Here is a 26,541-nt window from a genome sequence, read left to right as displayed (position 1 = left end):
GACAGTGTCAGACACATTCTTGCCAAAATGCCATTTATTGCAGTATACCTTTACATGGCATAGAGATAACCCAATGTTGCATCTTCTGTCAGAACTCATATTTCATTTGTACCACTTAAATAACACAGAATGTCATGTTTGTTTCACAAACTGTCAGTTAAGACTACCAAAATATACAGTTTTTTTCCTTTCCCCCTAACAAGGTTGTGAGGTACAACTGATTTTTTCTACTTTATCTTCCTGTGCTTTACAAGAACCTTTTCATAGATAGACCTATCAAACATTTCTACATTCCTATACAAAGCAAAGAATTACAGCTGAAATTAACACCATCTGGTCATTGCATTAACCTATAAAAATTCATCCAGTAAAAAAAAAAAAAAAAAAAAAAACCCAAAATAAAAAAAACAACTGAAAACAGAACAACCCTAACAAAAAACCATAATGGTTGTTGCAGTTTTACTTAAAAAACCAGCCAGCTACACATATGCACAAGTTTTCCATGTGCATAAAGAAGAGTTTGGAACCATTTTGGGGTTTTTTTCTTATGTTTGCAGCGAAGGCACCAATTTTAGCTGCATGGCAGCTCAGGAGTGTTTTATACTTCATTTAAATTACACAGGTTTTTAAGTTTGTCTGTTAACGTGCAACATTTGTACCAATTGTTGCAATATTGTCCAATGTACTCTGATCATTCCCTCTGGCTCGACAGTACAAATATTTACATCAGTTGTAAACACTCCTCCACCCACCCCATACCTTCTGCACTGAGTGACGAGGAACTGAAGTGGCAAGAAGCTACCCAAAGGCAGAGCAGAAGTAAGGCTTGTACAGAACACCACACTTGTGTTCGGACAGTTTGAGATGCTCTGGAGAACTCCAGACCCCCAGTGAGGCCCCAGTGCCTGACATCTGACAGCACACTCACCACACACAGCTTCAGGCATCCAGACTGTGCTCAGGGGGTGCTTTTCTGCCCTTACTAGACTGACATCCCTGGAGGGGCTTCTCTCCAAAGTGCAGGAACAGCTCCCAAGGAGCCGCTCCGGAGTAGCGAGAGTCAAGCACACCAACTGTTGCATCTGTTTAAGGCCACCTACACTCAGCCTTCCCCAGGCTCATTTCAGATGCTTCTCTACTCCTTAGCTGCAGCCATGAGGTGCTGCTTCCCACCTCCCAGCCCTGTGTGCCACGGCACCCTGTGGCACAGAGGGCAGAGCGCATTCCGAGACAGCCACAGTGACTGGCTACAACACGGCCCTGGTCACCTGCTACTGCCCGGGGTGAGATCAGACAGCAGGACAGCCACCCTCCACTCAGCACCTAGGAAAGGGAATGTCTGAGATGAGACTGCTTGGAAAAATCTACTTCTTACCTAAGCCTTGAGAGAGAGAGAGAGAGAGAGAGAGGGTAGTGGGACAGCCCAACACTATTGGCAAAATTAGCTCTCCGCTTAGTTTTGGGGTTCTTGGGGTTTGTTTTTTGCTAGTGTATGTACCAGCTGCTTAGGAGCTGGCTCTGAGTATGGGATAATGCTTCCAAAATATAAGTTATTTCAAACCATGTGACAGTCATTTGTTTACCCTGCCCCTCACACCTCCTTTTGGCAGAGATCAAGTTCAGCTTGATGTTTCATAGACATTAAGTGCTCCAAATACAGCTGTCAGAAAGAGCTAGAGGATAGCAGTGTACCAAATGTCTGCCCAGCACAGCCACTTGTTACACTCAAAACACATCTATGAGTTAAATAGGAAGGACCCCTGCTATACAGAATGTGAGCACTGGTAATTGGTTATTCTTGCTAGCCCTTTCCCTAAATATCATGAGTTTTATACATACAGTGCTCCCTTATCTTCTTCCCACCGCCTGTCCCAGCAGTCTTTAGATAAACCAAGGTGAGTTTAGGAACTTGCAGTTCCAATTCTGTTTAAAAAAAAAAACAAAAAACAAACCAAAAAACCGAAGTTGTGCAAGAAAGCAGGGAATGTTCAATGAATCCAGATCTACTTTGTAGTTTAAAAATTTCCAATGGCAAAGTGGTTAAGGGCAAATAACCCAATGATCATATGGCTTAAGTTTAATGCAAAGCACACTAGGAGGTCCACGTGCAGGGAGAGAAGAGTCCAAGAAAGATGGAATAAGAATTGTCCTGAAGATCAGTGTTTATGCATAGAATTCCTCTTGTTTGTGTGGTTTTTGGTATCCTCCATTAGACTGTTTTGGTTCATCCAGTGAATAGCTGCCTTCATCTTTTTTCTTCATTCTGTACAGCATAAATGCAACTAGAAACACTGCAAACACCAAGCCTACAAGTCCTCCAGCAATAACACCTGGAAGGGGAGAAAAAGACAAGATTACTCTAGATGCCATACCAGATGGTGCTACTATGATTTTAAGTTCCAGATTGTTCCCTACCTGTCCCTGGCTTAATGACTTCAATTAATGTGTCCTTCTGTCCCCTCCCAAACCAAGCACCTGCTCAAATACAGCAGCCAGTCCTAGGGACATGGATCTCCCACTGGGCCATGCTGCACAGCACACAAGGCTATGGCGCTCAACCCTGGTAATTTGACTGAGGCAGCAACAGAGAAATTTTACTGTAACTTTTCAGAGGGGTGAAGGAAGAGGTTTAAACAAAGTTGCAGATAAAGCAGCCACTGCTAGTTGCTATTAGCAGACTAATACTTGCCCTTGTTAGGGTTTTGACATCACAGAATCATCACCCTCATTTCAGAGGTCTAACATAAAAGGTTGGCATCCTTGCTCAGAGACGTATTTGCGCAACCGCAGCTTCTGCTGCCAGGAGACTCCAGGAATCTGCTTTCACCGACTAGAAATCCAAAATATTTGGTACCTCCAAGAACTTCTTTTCTGTCCATAATCCCTGAGGCTCCTGCTGCTTTGGCATTCCTCTCAGAGTCAGCCAGTACTTCTGAGTTCTGGGTGGGGAGAAATTCCTCGTCTTTAGTCAAGATGAAGTCTCCCTGTTGAGACATACAGGGCAGGTTATTCATGTTTCTCATCATGTCTGTCCACCAACATAATCCATTAAACCAATCACTGCTTTTGACTAATTAACACCCATTCCCACCAAACCAACTTAGTACATGCTACTAAAGACTACATCTCCCTCCAAAGGGTGTCAGAACTTTTAGTCCTCACCGGGTCTCCAGAGCCAACTTCAGAAACCTCCTCATGTGTAGGAGCGACATCCCCCGGAGCTGTGGCCGCAGCAGTGGCAGCCACCTCGCCCTCACCATGGACAGTAGAGTGGGGCTCAGGGACATCCTTGGTGTCTGGCACATCAGAGCTGGGGATTTGAGGCTCAAGCTCATGGACCACAGCAGGGGCTTCTGAAGGAGTCACATGAACCACGGAAGGAAAGTGAGCAGTGGGACTTCTCACTGTTGTTGTGACTACATGGCTTGTTGGTTTCCCATCAGGTGAGCCCAGGACGGATAATTCGTCCCTCACAGCTACAACTGGTTTCTCTGTCACTGGATTACTGGTTGCAGAAGGAGACACTGCTTCCTTTTCAGTTCTGCTCTCAATCCCATGAAATGGCTGTTCACTGAAATCCACTGATGCTGCCACTATTGAGGAATTAGTTGATTCTCCTGGGATTTTCCAGGTGCGAGACTGATCAGTCAGGGGACCTGCAAAACAACCAAAAAAATATTATCCTTGGCCAGTTTAGAGGCCTATTAATAGTATCTTCAGGACACTGGTCTAAGGAGGATGCTTAACCTTCATAGTCAATTTTCATAATAACCAAAGTTCAGTTTGTAATTCTTCATCCTTTTCAGTGGAATAAGGAAGGGACAGACCAATGTGGTATTCAGCAATACTTTGTTAGTCATCTGCTTCTCCCCAGGGCAAAAGTGCCTGTTTGTGGTGAGGTTGACAAGAGAAATCTGCTTTCAGTACATTGGTTCCTCAGGGTAGATATCTGAGTCTTTTTCCATAAACACTTTGATTTAGAGCAGTCACACCTTCAGTCTCAATCGCATTTGGAACTGATTTCAGGGTCTTAATTTCTGCAGAGTATAATCTAAAATACAAACTTGTGGCTGGAAGGAAGCAGAAGCATAGCATGCTTCAGCTTTCAATAGCCTGCTCTTTTCTCACTAGCATCCCCTCAACTTCAGTACTGAACACCAAGGGTCTCTCTCATGCAGTTTAACAATCATTTTTATAGACTTTCCTCCCTACCCTAAATCCCCCTTATCACTTATAAAAACCTATGGCCCATGGGCATGCACATCTGATGACAGATAAAGTTTGTACTTGACACATGTTGGTAGGCTGGGGTTTACACACCTTCAAACATTATCTCCTACCTGCTCATAAAGGGCTTTATTATGATCTCTCTTCCCCATGAGTGAAGAATCACTTCAGTTTCATAACATTCTTCACACATCTCACATTAGCAGTCACATGGAGTCTACCTCTGCTTCCTCTCAAGTCTCCTACAGCTCATTTTCTACTAATTGTTAGAATCTCAAGGAATACAAGACTAATAGGTTAGGCCCTTTCTCTGTTCCCAGCTCTCATATTCTGGGGTGGGTGTGTGTGTGTGGATTCCTCTCTCTACCCTCCTTCCCTTGGGTGCTTACTGAAATCTCAAGTGCCACATTCTAGAAGGATCCAGCACTACCAGCACAAGTGCTAATAACTCACCTGCACCTGAACCTGAGAATGCATCTTCCTCATCACCAGATGAATCAAGGTCTTCAGGGGGAAGGTTCAGATTTGTAGTTTGCTTTAAAGAGAAGAGCAAAAACATTTGTCAGTGATGAGATTGAAGTGATCAGGTTGCTTGCACAGAGTCTTTTAGGGGTTCCTAGAGGTCACACAAAATTTTTTGTTCAGACTGCATTTTTTCTTCTTCCCTCATTCCAGTTCCCCTCCCCAGAAGAGTAGCTTGGGTGTTGGAAAGGTCAGTCTTGCTGTCTCCTTTCTCTGCACTGCTTCCAGGCTGCAGTTGCTTTGGGAAAGAAGAAAGCAAGGAATCCATTCAGTGTTGCATCCTGGGAGCAGGCAATGCCCACCAGCCTGTTCCAGGTGCTGACTGTGCCATCCCTATCTACCAACCCACTCCATCTGGAAAACACTGCATTAATTCTAAGGAGCAGAAGGGAAGGAGCAGAAGGGAAGGAGCAGAAAATAGTTTGTCTTCTTTCCCTTTATCACTCAAATACTGTTCACACATCTGAAACCAAAGCACCTAGCTTTAGTCTGAGCTAGCTAGGAGGAGAATCCAAGTCCCTTTTTAGTATGTGTGGGCACTCAAAATAAGTCCAGAGATAGAAGCCAGCCTTCACTGCTGGAGAATAAGCCCTGAGCTTTCTCCAGTTACACTCCAAGGAATGCACTACCCAGCACTGAAATTCAGTTGCTGAAACAAGAGGCCAAACCCCTGTTCTATGGCACTTGTTTGTCAGAGCATAAAACACTCAAAGCTATTCAGGATCTCCAAAGACGACAACACTCTTTCAGTGTTTACTAATTACAGAATGATTATTTCATGCATCTCATTGGCCTGTGCTGTACACACTTACTGCTCCTATCACTACAACATGCCTGACTCTCAGCTCATGACGAGCCTCAGGTTTATTTCTGCAGGGCTACCATTACCTAACCAGTCATTTTCCCTTCTCAAATTTCAAACCAAAACCCTCTAAGTCACTTCTTCCAAATTTCATCTTTTTGACACCCAACTACATTCCCTCTTTCCACAAATTTTGACTTCTATCCCATCCTCAAGTCACTTTTGTCACCCCTTTCCAGCACTGCCATCTGCAAGTTTAGATGTCACATTGACTCATCCAAACTGTGGGATCCCTATGATCCCAAGAAGTGCAAAGTCTCATTTTATTATGTAAAAAAAGGACACATATTCTTGCCACCAGGCCCACTGTATCTCTCTAGCTTGCATTAACACAGTGTCACTTTAAAATGAATATGACATTCATCCTCATCCCAGGGAGAAGTTAGCCAGCACCATTATGTACTGTCAAAACAATCCAGCTCTGTAGTTGTCACTTTATTACCCACAGTGGATGTGTTTATTGGTCCTATCTCCTTGTTATTCTTAAGATACCAGGTTTATATAGCTTTCTCTTCCATCCTTAATACTTTATCCATTCCCCACATTTCCACAGAACTAGTTTCCAAGGTGGTTAACTAGCCCATTAGATTCTACCTCTCTGAAGACAAGTAACCAAGGTGCCATCAATTTTTTTAGCTCTCTTCTTCCCTACTGAAAATAAATCCCTAAAGCACTATTCCTTAAGCTTCTGCAAGCATATTTCTAGAGTGAATTGCCCTTCGATCTCTTGCTTAGCGGCAAGTCATGAGGTAATTTTGACTTTTAGATTTGTCCCTGCTTGTTTGCACTGAGCTTTTGCACCCTTCCACAGAAAGTAGGTCAGATAAGTACTTTCCATGTATTTTCCTTCTTGTGTCCAAGGGTGGTGACTCACACGGGCTGATCTCACTTCACTTCAAATATTAAAGAGTACGAACTGTTGGTGCATAAAGAATAAAGAAAGAACTGCCAGGCTGCCCAACTCAGTTCCCTCATGTGCCCTTCCCAGTACCTTCAGAAGATAAGTGAGGCCTTAGAAATGGCACTGTTTTTGTTGATGGGGGGTTGGAGACCATTTTTCTCTCTCACTTCTCGCACCAGCAGTGGCAAGCACAACCCTTTGTTCTTTCATTCAGCCTGGCTGAGTGCAAAAGGGGAATGTGCTGCTAAAGGTGGGGGTTGCATTCTCCTCCCAGTGGGAAAACTTCCTGGAAGCAGGTAGAAAGCAAACTCTCCAGCTTTTTATTGAAGTAAGGCACTGCCAATAGAGTTGAAGATTGTATCACCATACACATTCAGCTAGGATCAAGGCTGCCTTCTCCCCAAATCTGAATATTCAGGGGTAGCTCACAGAGATTCCCGACACCTGGACAGACTGATCACCTGCAGACCTCAACAATCCTCCTGAAAGGATCACAGACTGCCAAGAAATAAAATGGCAACTCTAGATCTTGACTATTGACCCTGCACCCCTTCACCTTGAGGGGTTTAATAGGTGTGTCTTGTTCAGTTGCACCACATTTCCTTTGCTCTTAAGGAATGCGTCCAGCCAGCCTACCCTTAACACCTCCCCTCACACCTGAGCTCTGAGCCTCTTCCCAGGCTGCTGCAAGCTCTGCTTCTCCACAGCCTTTGTAATGTACCCATTGGAGTCCTAGTTAGATTCCTGTATCAGAGCAGGGATAGTGAGGTCCTCCTCAGAGGAGAGAAACCCAGGGCAGCTCAGTCTAAACCAAGGGACACCCAAGGTGTTGCAGGGCAGAGCTGTCCAGCAGCTGCTCAGCACCCATTCTCCAAACACGACCCACCAACCCCTGAGGGCGGCTGCTGCACGTAAGAATAACAGAAAACATGAATCAGGATCAGCAAAGCCTGCTTTCCACAGATTTATATGAGAACTTAGTGAAGTTACATGTCCCCAAGGGTCCTGTCCCCTTGTCCCAGCTGCTCCTCTGGGCATTGTGGCACCTCCCTTTAACCAGGCAGCTTGAGGCTTGGGATCTGTAGGGGGACTTTCTTTGGCCCAAATACTCAAGAGAAGTACAGGATTAAGCACATGTGGATAGCAGTCAGAATATCCACAAAGTGCTATAATTTTGTGACATCATCCAATTTCATGACACACAAGCATTAAGGAACATTTGCCCAATTTATGTAACTGTATGGTTATATAAGGACTACATTTCTTGCTCCATAAATTACAGCTTCAGTGGGCATAAAAGATGGTAACCTCCCCACAAAACACAAGTACTGCAGAAAGGCCATGCTTCTATGATGATCTGCTGCTGAAGGATTTCAGACACAGCAAGGTTAGAAAACACTGACTCAGGACAGCATTGGAAGGGAATGAACTAATTTGGGTTTGCATCAGGAAGACAGACTGTGCTGTTCAAAGAACAAACACCTCATGGTCAAGGTTTTTCAATGACCTTTTACTGAAGCTGACTTACACCAATGGGAAAGGTTTTGATTAGCTAAGAGGATTAGGGGCACCGAACACTGGGTTATGCTATCATACAAAAGAGCTGAAAATAATTCCAGCCTAAAACAAGCTTACTTTACCTTTCAGAGAGTGGATCTCTGATGGTACCTCATGTAGTCTAGTCAAAAAATCTTTCCATTCTTATTGAGCACCTACATCATGTTGCTTTTTACCATTTTACAAGCTTGTATGGTTTTGTTAGCAGTTCAGACAAGTGGTTGGAAATACTTGTCCAGTCCTTTTGATTTGCTGTCACTGAATTCAGCTGCATGTGAGGGCTAAAATTTTTAACAGTATTTTTGATATGCTTTAACCAGTTCTTATCAACCAGTGGAAGACCCTCTTCCACAAGGATCAAAGCAGCCTGTTTAGGGAAAACCCTGGGGTGACTGTTAGCTTCTGCTCTTGCTGAGCGCTGCATTGTTGCAGAACAATAGTTATTCAGTTCTGCTGGGACAACCAGAAAGCTGCTTAGTGGCATCTTCAATTTAATCAACAATGGGCCAGGCTTTCACAACTCATTAGCAATATTATTGGATCCAGAAGGCTGACATAGTCCAGAATTTTTTTCTTTTTTAAAGTATCATTTTTAACTATTCTTCAGTCTTCATCTTGGTCAGAGTCTCAAAGCGTGGGTCCTTCTGGGCTTATCCCATCAGCTGCTACAGAGCTCCCTCCTGCTACAGCAGAGATCTGAAGCACTCTCTCATGATGAGGGGGAGATTTGTAGTTGATTAGTTGATCTAACCCTGCCCCAACTGAGAACCACATTTATTTAATTTGATACATGCAAAAGGAAAGAGCTTTTCTCAAATTGCTCTTTGAGGTAAGCAAAACCACTGGCATTGCCACAAGCTGCTACAAGCCCTTAACTAGATTAAGGATGATTTGTATCCAACTCTTCTTAATCCAGTTAGTGATCTGCAGTGTCAAAAACACTTGAAATCCTCCATTATCTGAATAAAGCTGTTAAATTTGCACATTTATTTCCCCTAATAAATCCTTCTACTCAGCTGAAAAAGAATGAACTGTAGTGAGCTGTCCCACCTCAAACAGCTCCCTAAACATCCTGTGAGAGAACTGCAACTGCATGGGAAGGAAAACTGCTGTCTGCTCTTGTTTAAGAGATATACAAGAGTAAGACAAACATTTGCCCTGTAAATTGGCTACAATAGAGCATCTAGAAGAATACTTTCAAAGGATTTGAACAATTAATTCTATATAAACTCAAACAGAAAGGTTTGTCTTTCACCTTTTCCCATACACTGAAGAGCAGAAATGCTATGTGAGGCACAGCAGCACGAAGAGCTTCTAACCTCAATGTAATATTGGTATTAGTGTGGGGGGAAGACAAAACCACCTGCTGAAGGAAACTTTAGCTTTGTTAAACCTTGATATTCTGCAGTTAATAGCCCATGCACAATTAACTCCTATCCCAGATGTTCATGGTCAGAAGACAGCTTCAATGGTTAAGGCAGAAAAAAAATTAAGAAGAAAACCAGCCAACAACCAAAAAACCTCACAACCAACTATATAAAACCCACCAGCAGCATCCTCACCGATCCCCCTTCTTTTACAGATATACAGGCTCTGGAATTAAGTTGGCCATTCAGACCTTTAACAGTCAGCCATAAATTTTGGAATAGCAGAAAAAGAGCTGATGCTTTTATATGGCAAGTCAAGAGTGAAGCTTGCATGCAAGCCTGTTACACCAGAACTCAGCAGCAGTGTGGCACCACCTCACCTAAATTTTCTTGCAGTTGTTTCTCCTGCTCCTTCACTGCTCAAAAAAACCCCTGGTGCTCCCTGGTGATTGCGTAGGTTAATGAAGTATTACTCCTCCTAGAGTAGCCAAAGATGCAGACTAACAGCACAGGCCAAAGACAGCCACCAGTCACCCCACACAGTTCAAAGGCTGGACAGCCTAGATTTAAGCAGTATCTTATCCCTGGCTAGTGTTCCATTCAAGGGCTTCTGTGACAACAGCAGTGTTGGAACTTTATGGTCCCTTCCAACCCAAACCCTTCTATGATTCTACAAACCAAGTCACCAGCACTTCTCACTTCCTAGTGCCCTCCCTGTTTCAGATGGTGGTGTTCTCCTGAGCCCTCAACAACCTTTTGATGTGTATCAACAAGCTTCAGCATCCCCATCCTTCCATCCATCAACCTGTGCCACCTGCAGCAAGGCTGGAGAATGGCTCAGAGGGTGCTCCTTCCAAAGAGAAGCAAGTAGAAAGCAAAGGGAGCTCTTTTGCTCAGCAAGGCAAGCACCATTTTAGCAGAAAGAGGTAAGCAAGCCAGTTAATCTGGCTGCTTGTCTATCAGACCATTATTAGTGTAAAGAAATATGGAAAATCTTGGTCAATTGCATTCTTCCTGGTGTCCTCTTCTATTTTTGCCTGGTGACTTGAGAGAAGAACTATCTTTGAGGGAGTGTGTTTGAACTCCCTGATCACACAGTAGTTTCCTCTTGGCACTCAGCTCTCAAAGGCAGCAAAACACCTTCCAGTAGCTGCTCAAAACAGGATGAGAGTTCTTAGGATCTTAGGATGGAGAAAAAAACCAGACTGTAGAGTGCCCACTGTTCACTAGGCTGTGATGCTCCTTTTCTTCCAGCTGTAGAAGCATACCCTGATCCCCAGCACAAGATGCAGTGGCCAAGGAAGCGCATCCAGCTACTCCACGGGCACAGCAGCCAGCGTCCCAATGCTTCCAGAGGCTCCACACTATTGCCCAATCAGCTTTACATTTTCTCCTTGAGTGACAGGGCAACTTTTGTAATTAAGTAGGGCAGAAACACAGTAATCAACATGCCAAGAACAAAAACCAGCCTGTCGCCACCAGGTTAAGTTTCACACTGCACAGCAGGGCCCTTTTAACTCCCACCTCCCACAAGAGCATGTCACTTCATGCTTCCTGGACTATCCCCTGCACGTCTGTTTGTGCCCTTTCATGGTGAACCAGATCAGGGAACTGCTCTTGTTAAACTAAACAAAAGGAAAAAGAAAAAGCAAAAGAAAAAGCAAAAAAAAAAAGAAAAAGCAAAAAAAAAAAAAAGAAAAACCAAAAAACAAACCTCACCCCTTCCCCCAAAAAAATAAAACCACCAACAAATCCAAACCAAAAAAAAAAAAGTAAGAAGAGGATTAAATATCATGCAAAGAATTTTCCAGCAGGACCAGTCTCCCAATCCTACTCAGTGCATGAATGCACAAGTGTTTGTGTTGGCACAGGGCAGAGCGTGGCAGCCAGGGCTGCTTAAGCATTCACACAGGCTCACAGCCTGCACTCTGGGATGCTGACACTCATTCCCCAGCCCGCCATGCATTATGGAAATGCACATCACCAGACTGCAGGCAACACGCAAATCAGAGCCTGACTCAGAGGGCCACACAGGTTCATACAAAAATGAGCAGGGACAGGGGCTGTAGAGAGGGTTCTGCAGTGTCTGCTCATGGATCATGTTTGTTCCAAGGTCTGACAGCAGTGCTTCTGAGTTCTCCCAGTCCTCCTGGGAGCAGGAATACACAGTAGCAAAGGCTACACAGATGTTTTGCTCAAACCAGAGCAGTTCTGCTTTCATCCTGGGCCACCTGAACTTTACAGGAGGCCCAGTGCACTTGCCATTTATTCCTGGACAAAGAGTACACTGAACATCCATCATCAGAGAGGGCTGAGCAAAGCTGGAGTAGCTGCAGTCCCAGAGGGCTATGGATTCCTCAGCAGGGGAAGCTCATGGCCATGCCCATGGCAGCAGGGACAGCACAGCAGCAGTGCATGGGAGCCCTCTGTGCCAGCAGTGCACAGGGCACTGTGCCAGCTCTGATGCAGAAGAGCTCAGCTGCCTCTCAAGTCCCTCTCAGCCAGCTCCACCAGAAGCCTGTTCAGTCCCTCAGCAAGAAGTGAGTTGCAGCCTGTGCTCCTGCTTTTTCACCTGGACTATGTATCAGACAAGGAAGTTACTACACACACTGCTTTCACCCACACCCATTTGCTCCTTCCAGTCAAGCAATGCAGCCCAGGCCAAAGACTGAATTTCACCACAGACCAACACATGCACAGACGTGGCCACAACAGGCACACAGCTTAACTCTGTATCACTGACAGGCTGTCACAATATGGCCAAAAGTGGGGTCCCTTTTGTCTCCCACATTCAAGGCAGCCAGTGCTTTGAAGATGCAGTCTAATGAGAAAGCTCATTTCCCTGCAGCTAATCTCATGAGAAGCAGCCAGTTCAGTTTTATGCTATAAACCACTTTTCTTTAAAGATGCTTCCCTGCAGCTCTTTAACATACTTGATAGTTCAGGCATTTGTTTCTTGAGCTAGCAAAAGAAAGCCACAGCCAATATATAAGCTCAAAGGGTTGTGCAAAGTAGGTGCAGCTCACTGAAGCCATCCATCCTGGGAAATTAATTTCAATCTACTTAAGCTGGCTTGAGAGATGAGCACTGAGCTGCCTAAGTCAAGACTAGGCAAACCTAGCTTGTCTTAAAACCCTCTGATTGAAAGTCACCAGCACTTCCTAGTGTAGCAAAACCAGCAGGGAAGAGTCACTCTTACAGCAAAAACCACTTCATCTGCTTGTTTAGAAAGGAACAGACCAGGAATTGCTTGGTTTCAGCAGAGGCTAGAGGTGGGCCACCCATTCCTGAAGCCTGTCAAAGTAAGGCTAAAGAGAGGAGCATGCTGACAAGAAGAAAATCTTTATGAAATGGAAACCTGTCCAGCAGAGGACTCCAGCAGCCCAAACCTACACATTACCCACACTGCACTGGTAACTACAGCACAGATAAATGCAACCCTCTTGCCAGCAGAAGAAACTAGAAGTGACAGGATCTAAATACCTGCTGCCTCTTCCTCCTGCACACATGCAGCCCCTGCTGTGGAGTTCAGGTGAGAAAGAGCAACTCACCTCACACAAGGTATCAGCAGCCACAGCCACTTTAAATAAGAGACCGGACTTTGCAGTGCTGCCTCCTGCACATATAAACACACTGAGCTTATGTCTTCAGCATTCTTTGCCAATTATTCCCAACCAGCTGACCTGTGGTGGAGGCAAATTCCTTTCCTTGCCCCATCTCTTGACAGCACTCACCCTGTTCAGCGATCAGCACCGAGGACTGTCACTGCAGTTAAACTTGCTGCAGAACCAGAGTTCCTGACAAGTGCAAGAGTGGGCTTCGGACTGCCTGGCTGCTCCTTGGCAGCAGTGTGGGCTGGGGAAGCCAGGCTCCTTTCTCCACACACCTCAGAAACCACCCAGCTCCCAGCGAAGCAGCCATTGGCATTACAGTCCTGAGACTGCTGAATGGAGCCTGGGGCTGGGTTTGAGGCAAGAGCTGCAGGTGGTGAGTGCCCCCATTTGTTCCTTTTGGGACTGGCTTGTCCCAGCAGCCCTGTGCGCTCCAAATGATCAGTGAGGGGCTGTGGGCCACGTGCCAGAACACCGAGGGGCTCGGCCCTGCATGAGGGGCCTGGTCGGGACCCACACCCAGGGGCTCAGCCCTGCGTGAGGGGCCCGGCCCCACAGCCCGGAGGAGGACCTGGCCCTGCATGGGCGATCCGACCCTGCATAAGGGATCTGGCCCAGCCCCACACTCAGGGGCACAGCCCTGCATGAGGGACCTGGCCCTGCATGGGCGATCCGGCCCTGCATGAGGGGCCTGGCCCTGCATGAGGGGCCTGGCCCAGCCCCACACCCGGGGGCTCAGCCCTGCATGTGGGATCCGGCCCTGCATGAGGGATCCGGCCCCACAGCCCGGGGGAGGACCTGGCCCTGCATGGGCGATCCGGCCCTGCATGAGGGGCCTGGCCAAGCCCCACACCCGGGGGCTCAGCCCTGCACGAAAGACCCAGCCCCTCACGCTCCTCCTGGCCAGGCCGTGGCTGCAGGACAGAGCACAAGCCTGCAGCACACCAGTGTGGGGACATGGCAGAGGCAGCTCAGGGATTTTGGTCCCACGGGAGCACAGCTTGCTGTTGTCATCTTCAGCGAGTCAGCTCAGGAAGTCCCAGCTCAGAAATCAGAGGTGCGGCTACAGCAAAGCAAGATGTGGTCTGTGGCATCTCAAGTCCTTAAATTAGAGTGGTGGCACCCTGTGCATCACTGATGCCTCTCAGCAGCACCAGAGCACCTAGGGAAGCCTGTTTCCTGGAGACAATGCTGTGCAATTTGGTTGGTGGAACTATCACCCATTTCAAATGAGCTCCATGGCAGCTTTAATGTGATCAGCAAACTACCACAAGCAGTGCTACAGCTGCACAAGTGCTCTGACCTGAGCAGACATGGTCCCAGAAAGTCAAAACCCATCTCATCACAATGTTACACAGTATTCTGAGGGGGAAAGACATTGTTCTGCTTCACCTGAACAAGAGAAGCCAACACGCAGCCAGGAACAATTGTCAGACGAGAGAAAATGCAACAGCCTTCAGTGTCCAGACACAAGGATAGGAAAAGATTCAGGTTCTTATTTCAAGAGTTTCCTTCTTCTCCACCCTGAAGTCCAGCAATTACCTAATGTGAGCTATGCCAAGGAGCCAGGAGACCAGGCTCTAAGATTTCTTGAAGGATCACAGAAACATTTTCAGTCTACTACTGATATGTACAAGTTTCTAATTTGAGCAAATTGCTTGCAGTGCTACATTAAATTAGTGAAATCCAAGTTTCAGATAAAAATCCCTAGTGTACCAAACTCAAAAGCTTGTACTTAGGGCAGGACTTGTGGCTCCCAGCAGTTAGGATGTTGTTTAAACCTCAGCAGAAAGATGAACTGGCAACCCAGTAGTACCAAAGGTCTCAGCTAAAGCCATTGGTAAACTTAAGTAAGACTACTTAAACTTACAAATGCTTGGTCTTACAACAACAAAAAAGCTGACCAGGTGTTCCAATTAGTGACAGAGTTACAGTGGAACTGCCCAGATAATGTGTTATAAGAGGATGTATTCTGCAGCAACCGGATATGGACAGGACAACAAAAGTTACCTTCTGTTTGCTCACACCTCAGTGACAGAAACACCTGCCAGCTGCAAGGCCTGCTGCTATCAAACTCTGCTTTATCTTCCCTGCTGATCTGCTCACAGTCTAACTTATACAACTTACATCAGCTCCTTTGATCATGACAACATCCCAAGCCTCAACAACCCAAGACAAAGCCTCTTTGATTGCTTTTGTGAAAATTCCACATTTTCTTCAGAGGTGCACAATAAAGTCTCCAAGGCTTGTGAAATTAGTTTTTGCTACTGTCCTAGGGTGACAGGACCTAAGCCAGGACAGCTAACAATCTGTATTTTCCATACATGCATCCCAGACATGTTTTCCCTTGGACTGCTGCATTTCAATATAAATCTAAAACTCAACTTCTCAGCTGCAGCATCACCACCAGCCCTTTCAACCACAGCCCCCACTGAAGAGCTGAAGGATCAGGGGACTGGAAGCACCCAGAAGGAGCAGCATGGCTTGAACAGGCACCAATGCAATCTCTCTCTCCCATGTGCACACCAGGTGGCAGGACCAGGGACATCCCAAAACCTGACTGCTTGGTGCTGTTGCTTGTCAGTCTGGTACAGAAGACCTTGACTATTTGCAAGGGAGCTAGAGAAGCGAAACTTAGGCAGCAAAATGAGTCAAGAGTTGGCATTCCACAGCACCCTTCTGATTTGGTCACAGCTAAGCTCCAACCAGTTCTAAGTGACTCTGTTCTTGCTCAGCAGGGCTCACAGCAGCCAGCACCAGTCTGCTAGGAATGAACTCATGAGTTCCAATCGACAGCCAGTGGCTGGACTCACACAGACCATGCAGGCAGCTTTACATTTGGGTTTGACCCAATGCAAGGCAGTTCCTGCCTCTTGGCAGGTCTTACACTAGCACACAGTGGATTCAATGATCCTTGTGGAATTCCAACTCAGTATATTCTATGATTCTTGGTGTTATTTTTATGTTTGTTTCTATCGCTCACCATTGCCAGCTTAGATCTGATGAAATCAAGTCTCTCTACATTATGAGGCATGCTATCACATTGTCTTATCCACAGGATCTCAATGTTGACTAAGCCAAGGTTATTTAGAATGCAGAAGTCATCCCTGTAAAAGATGCAGTTACACTGCCATGACTAAGCCATTCACAAGGACTGAAACATCTCCACCTGAAGCAGGAGGCACATCTCAGATCAGGAATACCATTTCCCCTATCCCAAGAGTCTTCTCAAAGAGGCACTTTCACCATTACCCCCTTCCTTCCACAACAGTCGTAGCAGCTCCTGCAGAAAAGCACCATGCAAGTGTGGTGGGTGCTGCTGGTCTCCTTGGAACAAACAGCAACAGCTCAGATGGTCTTTGGGCACAGGCTGGACCACATTCCACTGAGTTATTCTAAGGTGGAACACAGTTCAGACTGCATGCATTCCCTCTGAGAGACATTCATGCTCACAAGCACTGGAGCACACACAGCCAGGGATCTACCAACATGAAATGGCACAGACCAAGCTCACAGCACTCCTTCCTAGGACACTAATGGTCTCTGTGCTCAGGTTTACAAAAGCACTGCTAATCCTGCACATGCTACAAAGTTCTGACAGCAGTTGCCCCAATCACATTTAAATTATGCAACACCTCAGTGAGATTATGAGAGCTGACTGGTGTACATCCATGCTGAGTCACGAGGGTGCTGAAGTATCATTCCAGTGATGAAGCACCAAATGAAATCCTCCCACCAGAAACAGTCTTAAAAAACCCTGCTGCTGCAATGGTGCTCCAGTCACCTACTGCTCCAGTAATCTAATTAATGGACATTAAGCATTTCTTGACCAAACACCTACTGGATTAAACTGACTCTGACCCAGTCACCCAGTTACACTGTTTCACACCACAGCTGTACAGCAGAGCCCTGAATGAGGGACTGTTACAAGGTGAGATAAATCAGAGCTTCCTTTTGATCTCAGCTGTTATCCACCTCATCTCCTGTTGTCATTTTTGGGTGTACAGCTTGTTCACTGTCTTCCCCATGGCCTTCTTTCAGGGCAGCCACCAAATCAGGTGGGAAGGTTAGAGTTTAGTGGGAGATGCCACCATGTTTGTGCACTTGGGATGCTCTCCTGCCTCATATGGGCAACTGTAAGATTCCAAGCTGTGATTTGGACATCCCTGTGTTTTACACATCTGTACTGTGAAGAGACAAGAACCACTTCTGTTCCATTAGACCACTAACACCACTGCTGACAGATTGACAGGCACCACAACGAGTCAATAAAACAGTGCAAAAATTGCAAGGCAAGGTGAATGCTTTACTACCAAGTTACTCCTAGCACAGCGTGTCCCCTAGTTCAGACCAGTTTCTGTCAAGAGGTGCCATCAGTATAGCCAAGATGTGATATAATGACAGATCAAACTTGTTAGACACTGTTCAAACATCACTAAGTTGAAGATATTTCATATTTATGAATAAATGTCTGGGTCTACTCCGTGACCACCAATTCGAGCCAGCACATTATCCCTCTGAATAAAGCAGAGCACAAAATGCTGAAGGACCACATTATGGGCCAAGTCTAAAAGCATAGGCTGAACCACTGGCATGTACCAGCACCATCACAACAACACTCAATGCTGTCCCAGGTGTGTAGTATTCAGTTCACAATTTTCAACTCTTGGATTACACAGGACTTCTCACACAACTGTACTTGCTCAGCTCTCTGAATTATCCAAAACAGGTTCAGATTCCAAGAGAAGAGTTGTGATCCTCTATTGTGAACTTTCACTTTCTTTTACTGGATACTGCAGTTTTCTCAACTTCATAATATTCTGGGCCTGCAGCCAGAGACCCACTGGCTACATCATACTAGTAAATTAAATAATATCAGAGAACATCCCCAGGCACTAGAACACCACCAATAGCATCATATTATTAGAATGATTTATGGCATAGTTTTGAGCCTTGCCAAGCAGTATGCCCCCAAATAAGCACAGGGAAGGCTCTCAGCAGGCAGTCTGCTGAAGGGGGTGCATTACAGAATAGGCCAGACAATGAGATTTCCTACACAATTGTGGCTCTAGTGTTTAAGTTGGTCACAAGACACCTTGTGTCAAACGTGCTTTACTGTACTGGGTTTGCATGGTAGGATTTTGGTAGCAGGGGACCTAAAGGAGTGGCTTTCTCTTACAAGACAAAAGCTCCCCCATGCCTGACAGAGCCAGTGCCAGCCAGCCAGGACAGACCCACTGGCCAAGGCTGAGACCATCAGTGACAGCAGCAGTGCCTCTGGGATAACACAGTCAAGAAGGGGAAAAAGTTATTACACAGGAGTAATTGCAGTCAGAGAAGAGAGGAGTGAGAATACGCAAGAGTAGCAACCCTGCAGACCCCAAGGTCAGTGAAGACGGAGGCACGGGAGGAGCTCCAGGCCCCAGAGCAGAGACTCCTCTGCAGCCCCTGGTGCAGCTGTGCTCCTGAAGCCCATGGAGGCCCACAGTGGAGCACAGATCCACCTGCAGCCCTTGGAGGATCCCACAACAGAGCAAGGGGACACCCAAAGGAGGCTGTAGCCCCTTGGGAAGCCCATTCTGGAAGAAGCTCCTGGCAGGACCTGTAGCCCCCATTGAGAGAGAAGCCCACAGCAGACAAAGTTTGCTGGCAGGACATGTCACCCTGTGGGGAACCCAAGCTGGAGCAGCCTGTTCCTGAAGGACTGCACCCCATGGAAGAGATCCTGACTGGAGCAGATATAGACCTGCAGCCCATGGGAAGGACTCACACTGGAGAAGTTTGTAGAAACAAACCCTTTGCAAGGGACCCCACACTGAGCAGGGGAACACTGCGAGGAGTCCTCCCCCTGAGGAGGAGCAGCAGAGGCAACGTGTGATGAACTAATCCTGGGGGTAAAAGCTGGAGAATCTGGATTAAAGTTAAGCCAAAAAAAGGCGGGGGAAAAGGGGGACAAGGTGTTTTCAAGATGTGGGTTTACTTCTCGTTATCCTACTCTGAGTTGATTGGTAATAAACTAAATTCATTTCCCCAAGCCGAGTCCATTTTGCCTGTGATGGTCACTGGTGAGGGACCTCTCCCTGTCCTTATCTTGACCCACAAGTCTTTTGTTGCATTTTCTCTCCCTGCCCAGCTGAGAAGGACAGTGACAGCACAGCTTCGGTGGGCACCTGGTGCCCTGCCAGGGTCAACTCACCACATTTACTTACAAGCACCAGTGTAGGAACATTTGGTGAATCTTTTTAACCCCTTCTGGCTGCATGCTGGGTCTAGGGGGGAGGGTACACTGAGCATTTAACACTCTTGAGCTACCAGAGTAATAACTTCTAATTATTCATAATTGCATCTTCCAGCTTGTGTAGAAAGAAGCTAACCAGTGTTTCACAGCTCAGTGCAACTACAGATGCAGACTGGGGAACTTTCTGCAGGTTAAACACACTTCAGAGGAAGCCGGTGCTGCTGCAGGATTAAGCCAGCAGCTTTCTTCTGCAGGCCATGAGTCAGTCGATGTGAGAGCACGATAGCACAGCACTCCTTGCCACTGCCCAGACATGCCAGAGTCAGCCTCTTTTGTTCCGTGCTTTGTTCACTGATGGGAAAGTAGTCACGATCTAGATGATTCCTCCGTTAGGACAGAAAGAGATTTAGAAGTCAAAGTTGTCTAGCTGCAGGCTGTTGGGCAAGTTTCGATGCAAGCCTCACCACCACTTTCCACTCCATGGAGGTGCCACTCACACACTGCTAGAGCCAGTGAGGTGGACAAATCTCATTTGTCCATGAAATCTGCTGGTGTGAGTCTCTGTCACAGTTTCATAAGCAACAGAGCACAGCAAGTGAGTGAAGAATATCACACATATTAGCATCTGCGTTAGATACGAATTCAGGCAAGCTTTGTGGTTCCTCTACTTTGGGCTTTACCCATCAGCCTCCTGACTGAAGAAAGCCTGGACTCTGTCCCTAAAGAAGATCCCTAATTAGCTGGTCAATGGGTAACAACGTTCTCTCCTCTGCAGATGCTTTTAGCAGAGACTGATGTTTTAAAGGTCAACAGGCTGCTCTAAGCTCCTGTGTTGTGCAGAGCATAGGTATCAAATCTCCCAGATCACCATGCTAGGGCCAGGGCACACAGCCTCCAAACTCTGCTGTCAGCTGGATAACAAGTAGCATGTGACAGCCATAGATGTCTCTCTCTATAAATATATACCTATATTTGTATTTCTCCTCTCTTCTGGTCTCAAAGCATAGGAAAAGACAACATGGGATGGGACAATGGGATCCTGTTCTGGGACAGGAAAGAGCCAGGTAGTCTCTTCCTACAGCACTGTAGCTGCCAGCTCTGATCCCCAGAGAATACACAAAGGCTTCCAAGCAGCACAGCCACAGCAGCACCACTGCTATGACATGGAGCTTCACAAGAGCTCTCATCTGGAACTTGTTACATTAATCACCACTTGCTCTTTAGAAAGCAGACTGGCTCCACTCACCCCTGCCCACCTCTGGCTTCAATCTACAGCCTGCTCCTCCAGTAATCCCTATATGAGCAAGGGGCTGGACTGGAGCTGCTGCCTGCCTCTGACCAGGATGTGTACAGCCACCAGCATTAGGAACTAATTAGCAAGAGCTTTCCTGTGTACAGCACAGGACAATCACGGTCTGCAGTGCCGCCCAAAAAGCATTCGGCACACTCCCCTTCCAAGTGGAACAGAGTTCAAGTTTCCTTACATTTAAAAGGGGCAACAAGCTCCTCATCACATGGCAGAGGCAGACAAAGAGCAAGCCCCAGTCTCCAGCTATGGTTTGTGCGTGCTCAGGTGATGGAGCCAGTGCACTCTGAGGAGTTGTTGTGTGAACTGGCTGTACTCTGCAGAAGGTTCCCTGACAGGAGTCTGTACCTGGGACTGCCCACAGCCAAAAATCAAGACTGTCAGCCTTTGCATCTATGACTGGCAATCAAGACATTGACATTACTGCACAGGCAGTGTAGAAAAGCTACACAGTGAGTATGACAACACAGAGCCCTCATGCATGGCAGGATATCCATGAGTCGTTTAAGCTGGTTGGCAGGCAGTTTCCTATGTTATATCAGCACCCTTGATTTAGTCAGGAGTCATTCTGAGAGCAATCCAGAAGACCTTTCCGTTATTAGAAAAGCCTGAACACCAAGACACAAAATGAGTTGACATTAAGGAGAACCGTGAGGCAAAAACATGGACTATGGAGAAGATAGTTCTGCCAGAGAGCAGAGCAGCAAGACACAGAGGTGAAGCAGCAAGAGTTCTTCAACTGAAAATACCCCAAGGAGTTTCTAACTAGAAGCCTAGCAGGGAAAGCCATGACTTACAACACCTCCATGACTCAGTTGTTACTGCAGCTCCAGTGACTCAACGGGAAGTTCTATTGCCAACTCCATCCAAATCCCACTAACACACTGGTTCCCATCCAGCAGAGCAAGCCTCACTGGTGAGACTGGTCTCAGCAGCAAGATACAAACATTACAGTGGAGCATGGCAAGGAGCCCAAGCTAACAGACTCCATTGGACCCATGCCGGTTCCACAAGACCCAGAACGCCGACTGCAGCCAAGCACTGCTTGAGAAACAGAGAGCTTGGGAAACCACCACATTAGCAGATGTTGCCCCACAAGAGTTGCTTGTAGGAGGTCCAAATGTTATCTCACCTTGAGGTGACACTTCACAGAGCAGTAACTTTTCCATGAGCATCCCCACAGCAGAAAGGGCACTGTCCCAAGTTTCTAGGCAGGCCAGATAAGGCTCATGGCTGTGGTACACCAGTAGCCAGCAGAGCAGCAGCTCAGGTGAAGCACACTTGTCAGCGCTAACTTAGAGACCTGTCAGCAAAGCTGACACTCAGCACTCCAAAGGAGTCACCACATGCCTTCTGCATTTTAGAATATCTTCTCAACTCAGAAATGAGCCTATAAGAAACATCAGAAGACCTTGCACTCTTGGTCAAAACAACTTCCCCACTGTAAGTTCACTGCCTATATCAAAGTCTACAGAGTAACAAAAGCTCCTCTCATCTAATCCACAAATAAACAGTGTCTTTAAATATTACAATGCTCTGATGCTTACCCAACAGCTCACAACCATCCTCCCCAAATACAACCACTTATGTTTCTGCTCACTTCAGAGTGCTGAGATGGGACCCAGCTATAATCCCTAATTTCTTCCACATTCTTTAGCAGAGCAAAACTACAGTTACACTAGAACAGAAGGGAGCTGCTGTTCTAGCCAGCAGCTGATGCTCCCCACTGCTTTGTTAGTTCTGTCCAGTCTGTTTGCTTATGGAGAGAATTACTATTAATTTCCACAGATAAAAAGTCCATCACTTTGAGCTAAATGGCTCTAGATAAAGGCACCAGAGTAAAGGTGCTGTGCTCCTCTTATAGGCAACTTGAGATCTAGCCAATAAGGCCTTGACAAAGCAACTCACCTCGGAGCAGACGTGCAGGGGCTGGTCAGATAATCGCCGTCTTTGGCTCCACTGATTACATCGCCTTGACTCTAATGAGGGCTTAAGCGCCCAGCGCACACAGACACCTACATTTAGGTGCTTCAGCAGCAGCTGAACGCTGTCCTGAGGGACAGTGCCATTTGAACATAGCAAGCCCATCAATCTTCAGCTGTCAAGGAGTGCTGTATTAGACATCTTCTACTCTTTATTATCTCAAAGCTATTAGGATGAAAACACTAACGCTGCAACGCTGAAGCACTGCAGTTTTATAATTGGCAGCACCTACTCAGGAAAAGGCCCTATGTTCTCTCTCCCAAGAAGCTCCCTCCTCCCTGTAAGGAAGGCCTAAAACCCCAGCTCCTCAGATGCCAGAAACAAGTGGGGAATGTCTCTCTCAAGGGTATTAGTATGGTTCTTGGACACAGGAATCCCTTCAAACAAGGTTAGGACAGAGTGCTGGTATACAGGCCACCTGGAGACAGCTGAGTGCAGGCAATGCAAAACACATACTTAAAATGGACCTATTTTGCTGCTAAAACAGCAGCCTACATTTCAGGTTTGTGCACTAACTTAATTTTAGAAGGCTTACAGATTTCTTGCACTTGCTGTAACTTGTCTCAGGTTGTTAGAGAGGATTGTTTGTTTCCAGAAATTTCAGAGTGCTGCCATTAAAACGTTAGCTCTTCTCACCGCTTGAAACTGAGAGAAACCTGAAACAAATACTACAAAACTGCACTAGAGCCCCTTTACACCATACAAACCCCAGATCATTTGCTGCTGCTCTACTCAGAGCTGACCAGATAGAGCAGTCACCATTTCACCAGGAGGTTGCCACCAGCAAGTCAGTGTTCAGATGGAGAAGCTCTGTTTACAGTGCTAGATGAATATTGTGACACTGTTCTGTGCATACTGTAGAAAAGAAGTGTTGCCACCTTATCCATTGCCTGCATGTTTAACAAGCAAGCTGGACTACCCAATTTCTTCTAACTAGTTTATGTTCAGATATGACATCATCCTTGGAAAAAGGTTTGGCCTGCTCTGGTAAGCTTCTGACAACCACCAGCATGCACCTACACCAGACAAAACAATCAGAACCCTCCTCCTCTCACCATAGGGGCTGGATTGCCCACTGCCCTCCTGCAGCAGGATCAGTTGGCTTCTGGGCAGTGTTATACCTTGTAAAAGTTTCTATTTTAGAGAATAACAAGGTTAAACTCTTAAAGTGGTAAGCCTTCTCATTTAAAGGAAGTCCATGTCTCCATCATAATAACAGAGCACAATTACTCTCATAAAGAGTGTTTTAAGCAACAAAGTGTCACCTTGAAGGAGACCAGGAACCTCCCCAGTCATTCCTGCAGGTAAGAGTACTCAGGAAGAGAACAACTATTGTTTGGCCAGTTTCTTGCTCCTGTTTATTATTCCAATGACAATATGAGCCAAGTTACACAGCAAGAGCCAAGGGCCAAGCCATGTGCCAGCAGCAGTGGCATCCATCCTGACAATCAGACCACCAAGAACCAACACAACCATGGCAATGCCCACAGCACTGCAGTCTGGCAGATTCAAAGTACTGTGCAAGGCCACTCTGCTTCAACACAAGAGGTTTTCAAACACTCAATCCAAAACCGTAATTATTTTGCATTGAGTGGGTGGGAAAGGCAGATTAGTCCCTGTCACTGACATTCTGACATGGGGGAAAAAGCCATGTGATCACCAGAAGGGAAACAGCCTCAGTGCTGAGTCACCCTGGAGAGCCCCCAGGACCTCTGCTCCTCCATGTGCTCACCCTTGAAAGGCCAGCCAGGCCTGAGCATCTCACAGGCACAGGAGAACTCCAGACAAGCATTTACTTCATGTCCTTCTCATTTCTAGTAAGGAATATTTATCACAGGGGAATTTTATCCAAATAGAGTAGAGAGGCTGCAAATTAAGTGCAGTTTCCCCACTTCATTAAGCAGAAGCTTACTCAGAAGTTGAGAGCAGAGCCTTCCTTCCATGGAACAGTGCTGCCTACACTCACATGTTTGTAATTTTTAGCCATCTCATAACGACTCACTGCCATGTGGGCCAGGAGGGTCCACGCTCAGAACTACAGGCAAAGTTCACAGACAGAATGGTACAGGAAAACCAGAGGTATTTTGAGCAGCTCAGATCCCACTGTGCACTTTGTTCTGCCACTCCTTATCAGACTGGTGCTGCAGCTTACCCCTAAGCAAGTTCTAAATCAATCATTTCAGAAAGAAGAAACACCACTAGTTTTACTTTGATGGCCACGCCTGCTCAAACTATCTCATGCTCCACTTTTTTCTCCTAACTCCTCCAAAGGGGATGAGTTATCATCACAACCGCTGCACACTCGGGTCTGGTGAAGGACCACAAGGGAAGCAAAGAAGCATGTCCCACATCTCAGAAGAAAGGGACGGGACTGGGGCTTTGTGGCCCTCGAGGCGCGGCCACAAGATCTCCTGCCCCGCACCCTCCGACCGCACACGGGGCTCGACACCGCCCAGGCTGCGAGCACAGACCTGAAGCAGCGAGCACAGCACTTCACGGGGCTGGGTTTCCGCGGAAAGTCTCTCGCCGGCGGGGCGGGAGCAGCAGCAGCAGGAGCAGAGCCATGCCCTGTCCGCGGATGACACCTGGCGGCTGCTGCTGCTGCGGGAGCAGGGCGCCCCACGGCTGCGGGCTGCCCCGAGAGCTGCTCCGGGACACGGCAGCCGGGACGGGCCTCGCTGCCGCGGGGTCACCACGCTCCGGGGAGCGCCGGCACCGGCGCGGCCGTGCGCCCAGCCGGGCAGCACCGGCACCTTTGCTTCAGCGGCAGAAGGCAGAGTCCGGGATACCCTGCCCTGGGCTGGGGCTCTCGGGCACAAAGACGGCGGGGAGCCACCGACCCGCGCTCCCCGGGGCTGCGCCGGGGCACGGCAGGAGCGCCGCAGCTCCAGGAGCCCCCCGTGACTTGGCCACAGCCGAACCACAAAGGGCCACATGCCAGCGCTCCCCGGACCCGCCGCTCACCGCCGCCGGGGCGCGACACGCCGGAGGGGCGGCGGCAGCATCCGAACCCCCCCCGGCCCTCCGGGGCGCACCGAGGGGTCCCGCGGCCGGGGGGGTGCGGGCAGCGCCGCCCGCCCGCCCCGCGGCGCCCCGGGGCGGAGCCGCCGGCAGGTCGGGAGCCGCCGCGGCGGGTCTGGTTTGAATTAAGGCTGCCGGGGCAGCCGGGCTGGGGCCCGCCGCCAGCACAAAGGCCACCGCAGCCCTCCGCCCCGGCACGGCTGGGCACCGCTGCGATCCCCTACAGGAGCTCGTCGAAGCGGGGAGCCGGGCGGTCCCCCCAGCCCGGCCCGGCCCGGCCCACCCTGCCCCGCCGCCCTGGCCCCGGCACCCGGCCCCGCTCCGCACCCGGGCCCCGCCGCCCCACGTGCGCCGCGCCCGCCCCGCTCCCTCGGCTCACCGGGACAGCAGCCTGGAAGCAAAGGGCCACCAGCCACAGGAGCACCACGTTTATCATCCTTCCTCTTCGCCGGGCCTCGGGAGCGCGCAGCCTGCCCCTGCTTCCCGCCGTCTCCAACGCCGCTCTTGCTCCGCTCCTCTTAGAATTGTTTTAAGTAGCTGCGGGTTCGCTCCCTTTTCTGTTTCTTGTTTTGTTTTGTTTTATTTCCCTCCTTTTCCCTCTTCGCACGCAACCGAACCAGCCTCCCAGCAGCACTCTGCGACGGCGAGGAGTTGAACTCTGTCTTTTAATGAACCCACTGCAACAACCTTCACCTTACGGCCACCCCCCGGCCGGCCCCGCCTCCACTCCCCTCCCCTCGGCTCGGCTCGGCTCAGCTCAGCCCGGCTCCCCAGCCCAGCGCAGCCCGGCCCGGCCGGCACGCCCTGCCCGCCGCCCGCCCCCGCTTCCTGCCGCGCTACCTGCGCCCGTGCCCCCTCCCCGGCCGCGCTGCCCCACTCCCCGGCCGCTCCCCCGGCAGCCGCCGCTTCCCTTCCACTGCATTCCCAGATTTCCTCTCTGGCAGAG

General features: G+C 48.0%; 1 protein-coding gene across 1 annotated transcript; it reads right to left on the bottom strand.

Annotated features, from left to right (window-relative positions):
* SDC1 (syndecan 1) lies at positions 1-26,325 on the bottom strand. Its single transcript, XM_005485112.4, has 5 exons — positions 25,975-26,325; positions 4,681-4,762; positions 3,163-3,656; positions 2,855-2,984; positions 1-2,330 (listed from the first exon to the last, which is right to left on the bottom strand). The coding sequence occupies exons 1-5, from the start codon at positions 26,029-26,031 to the stop codon at positions 2,164-2,166; spliced, it is 930 nt and encodes a 309-aa protein (XP_005485169.1). The 5' UTR covers positions 26,032-26,325; the 3' UTR covers positions 1-2,163.
* Positions 26,326-26,541: the final 216 nt, after the last annotated feature.

Source organism: Zonotrichia albicollis, chromosome 3 (genome assembly GCF_047830755.1).
Source record: "Zonotrichia albicollis isolate bZonAlb1 chromosome 3, bZonAlb1.hap1, whole genome shotgun sequence".
Taxonomy (NCBI): Eukaryota; Metazoa; Chordata; class Aves; order Passeriformes; family Passerellidae; genus Zonotrichia; species Zonotrichia albicollis.
Note: the sequence above shows the minus strand (reverse complement) of the source record. Positions and strands in the feature narration are given on the sequence as shown.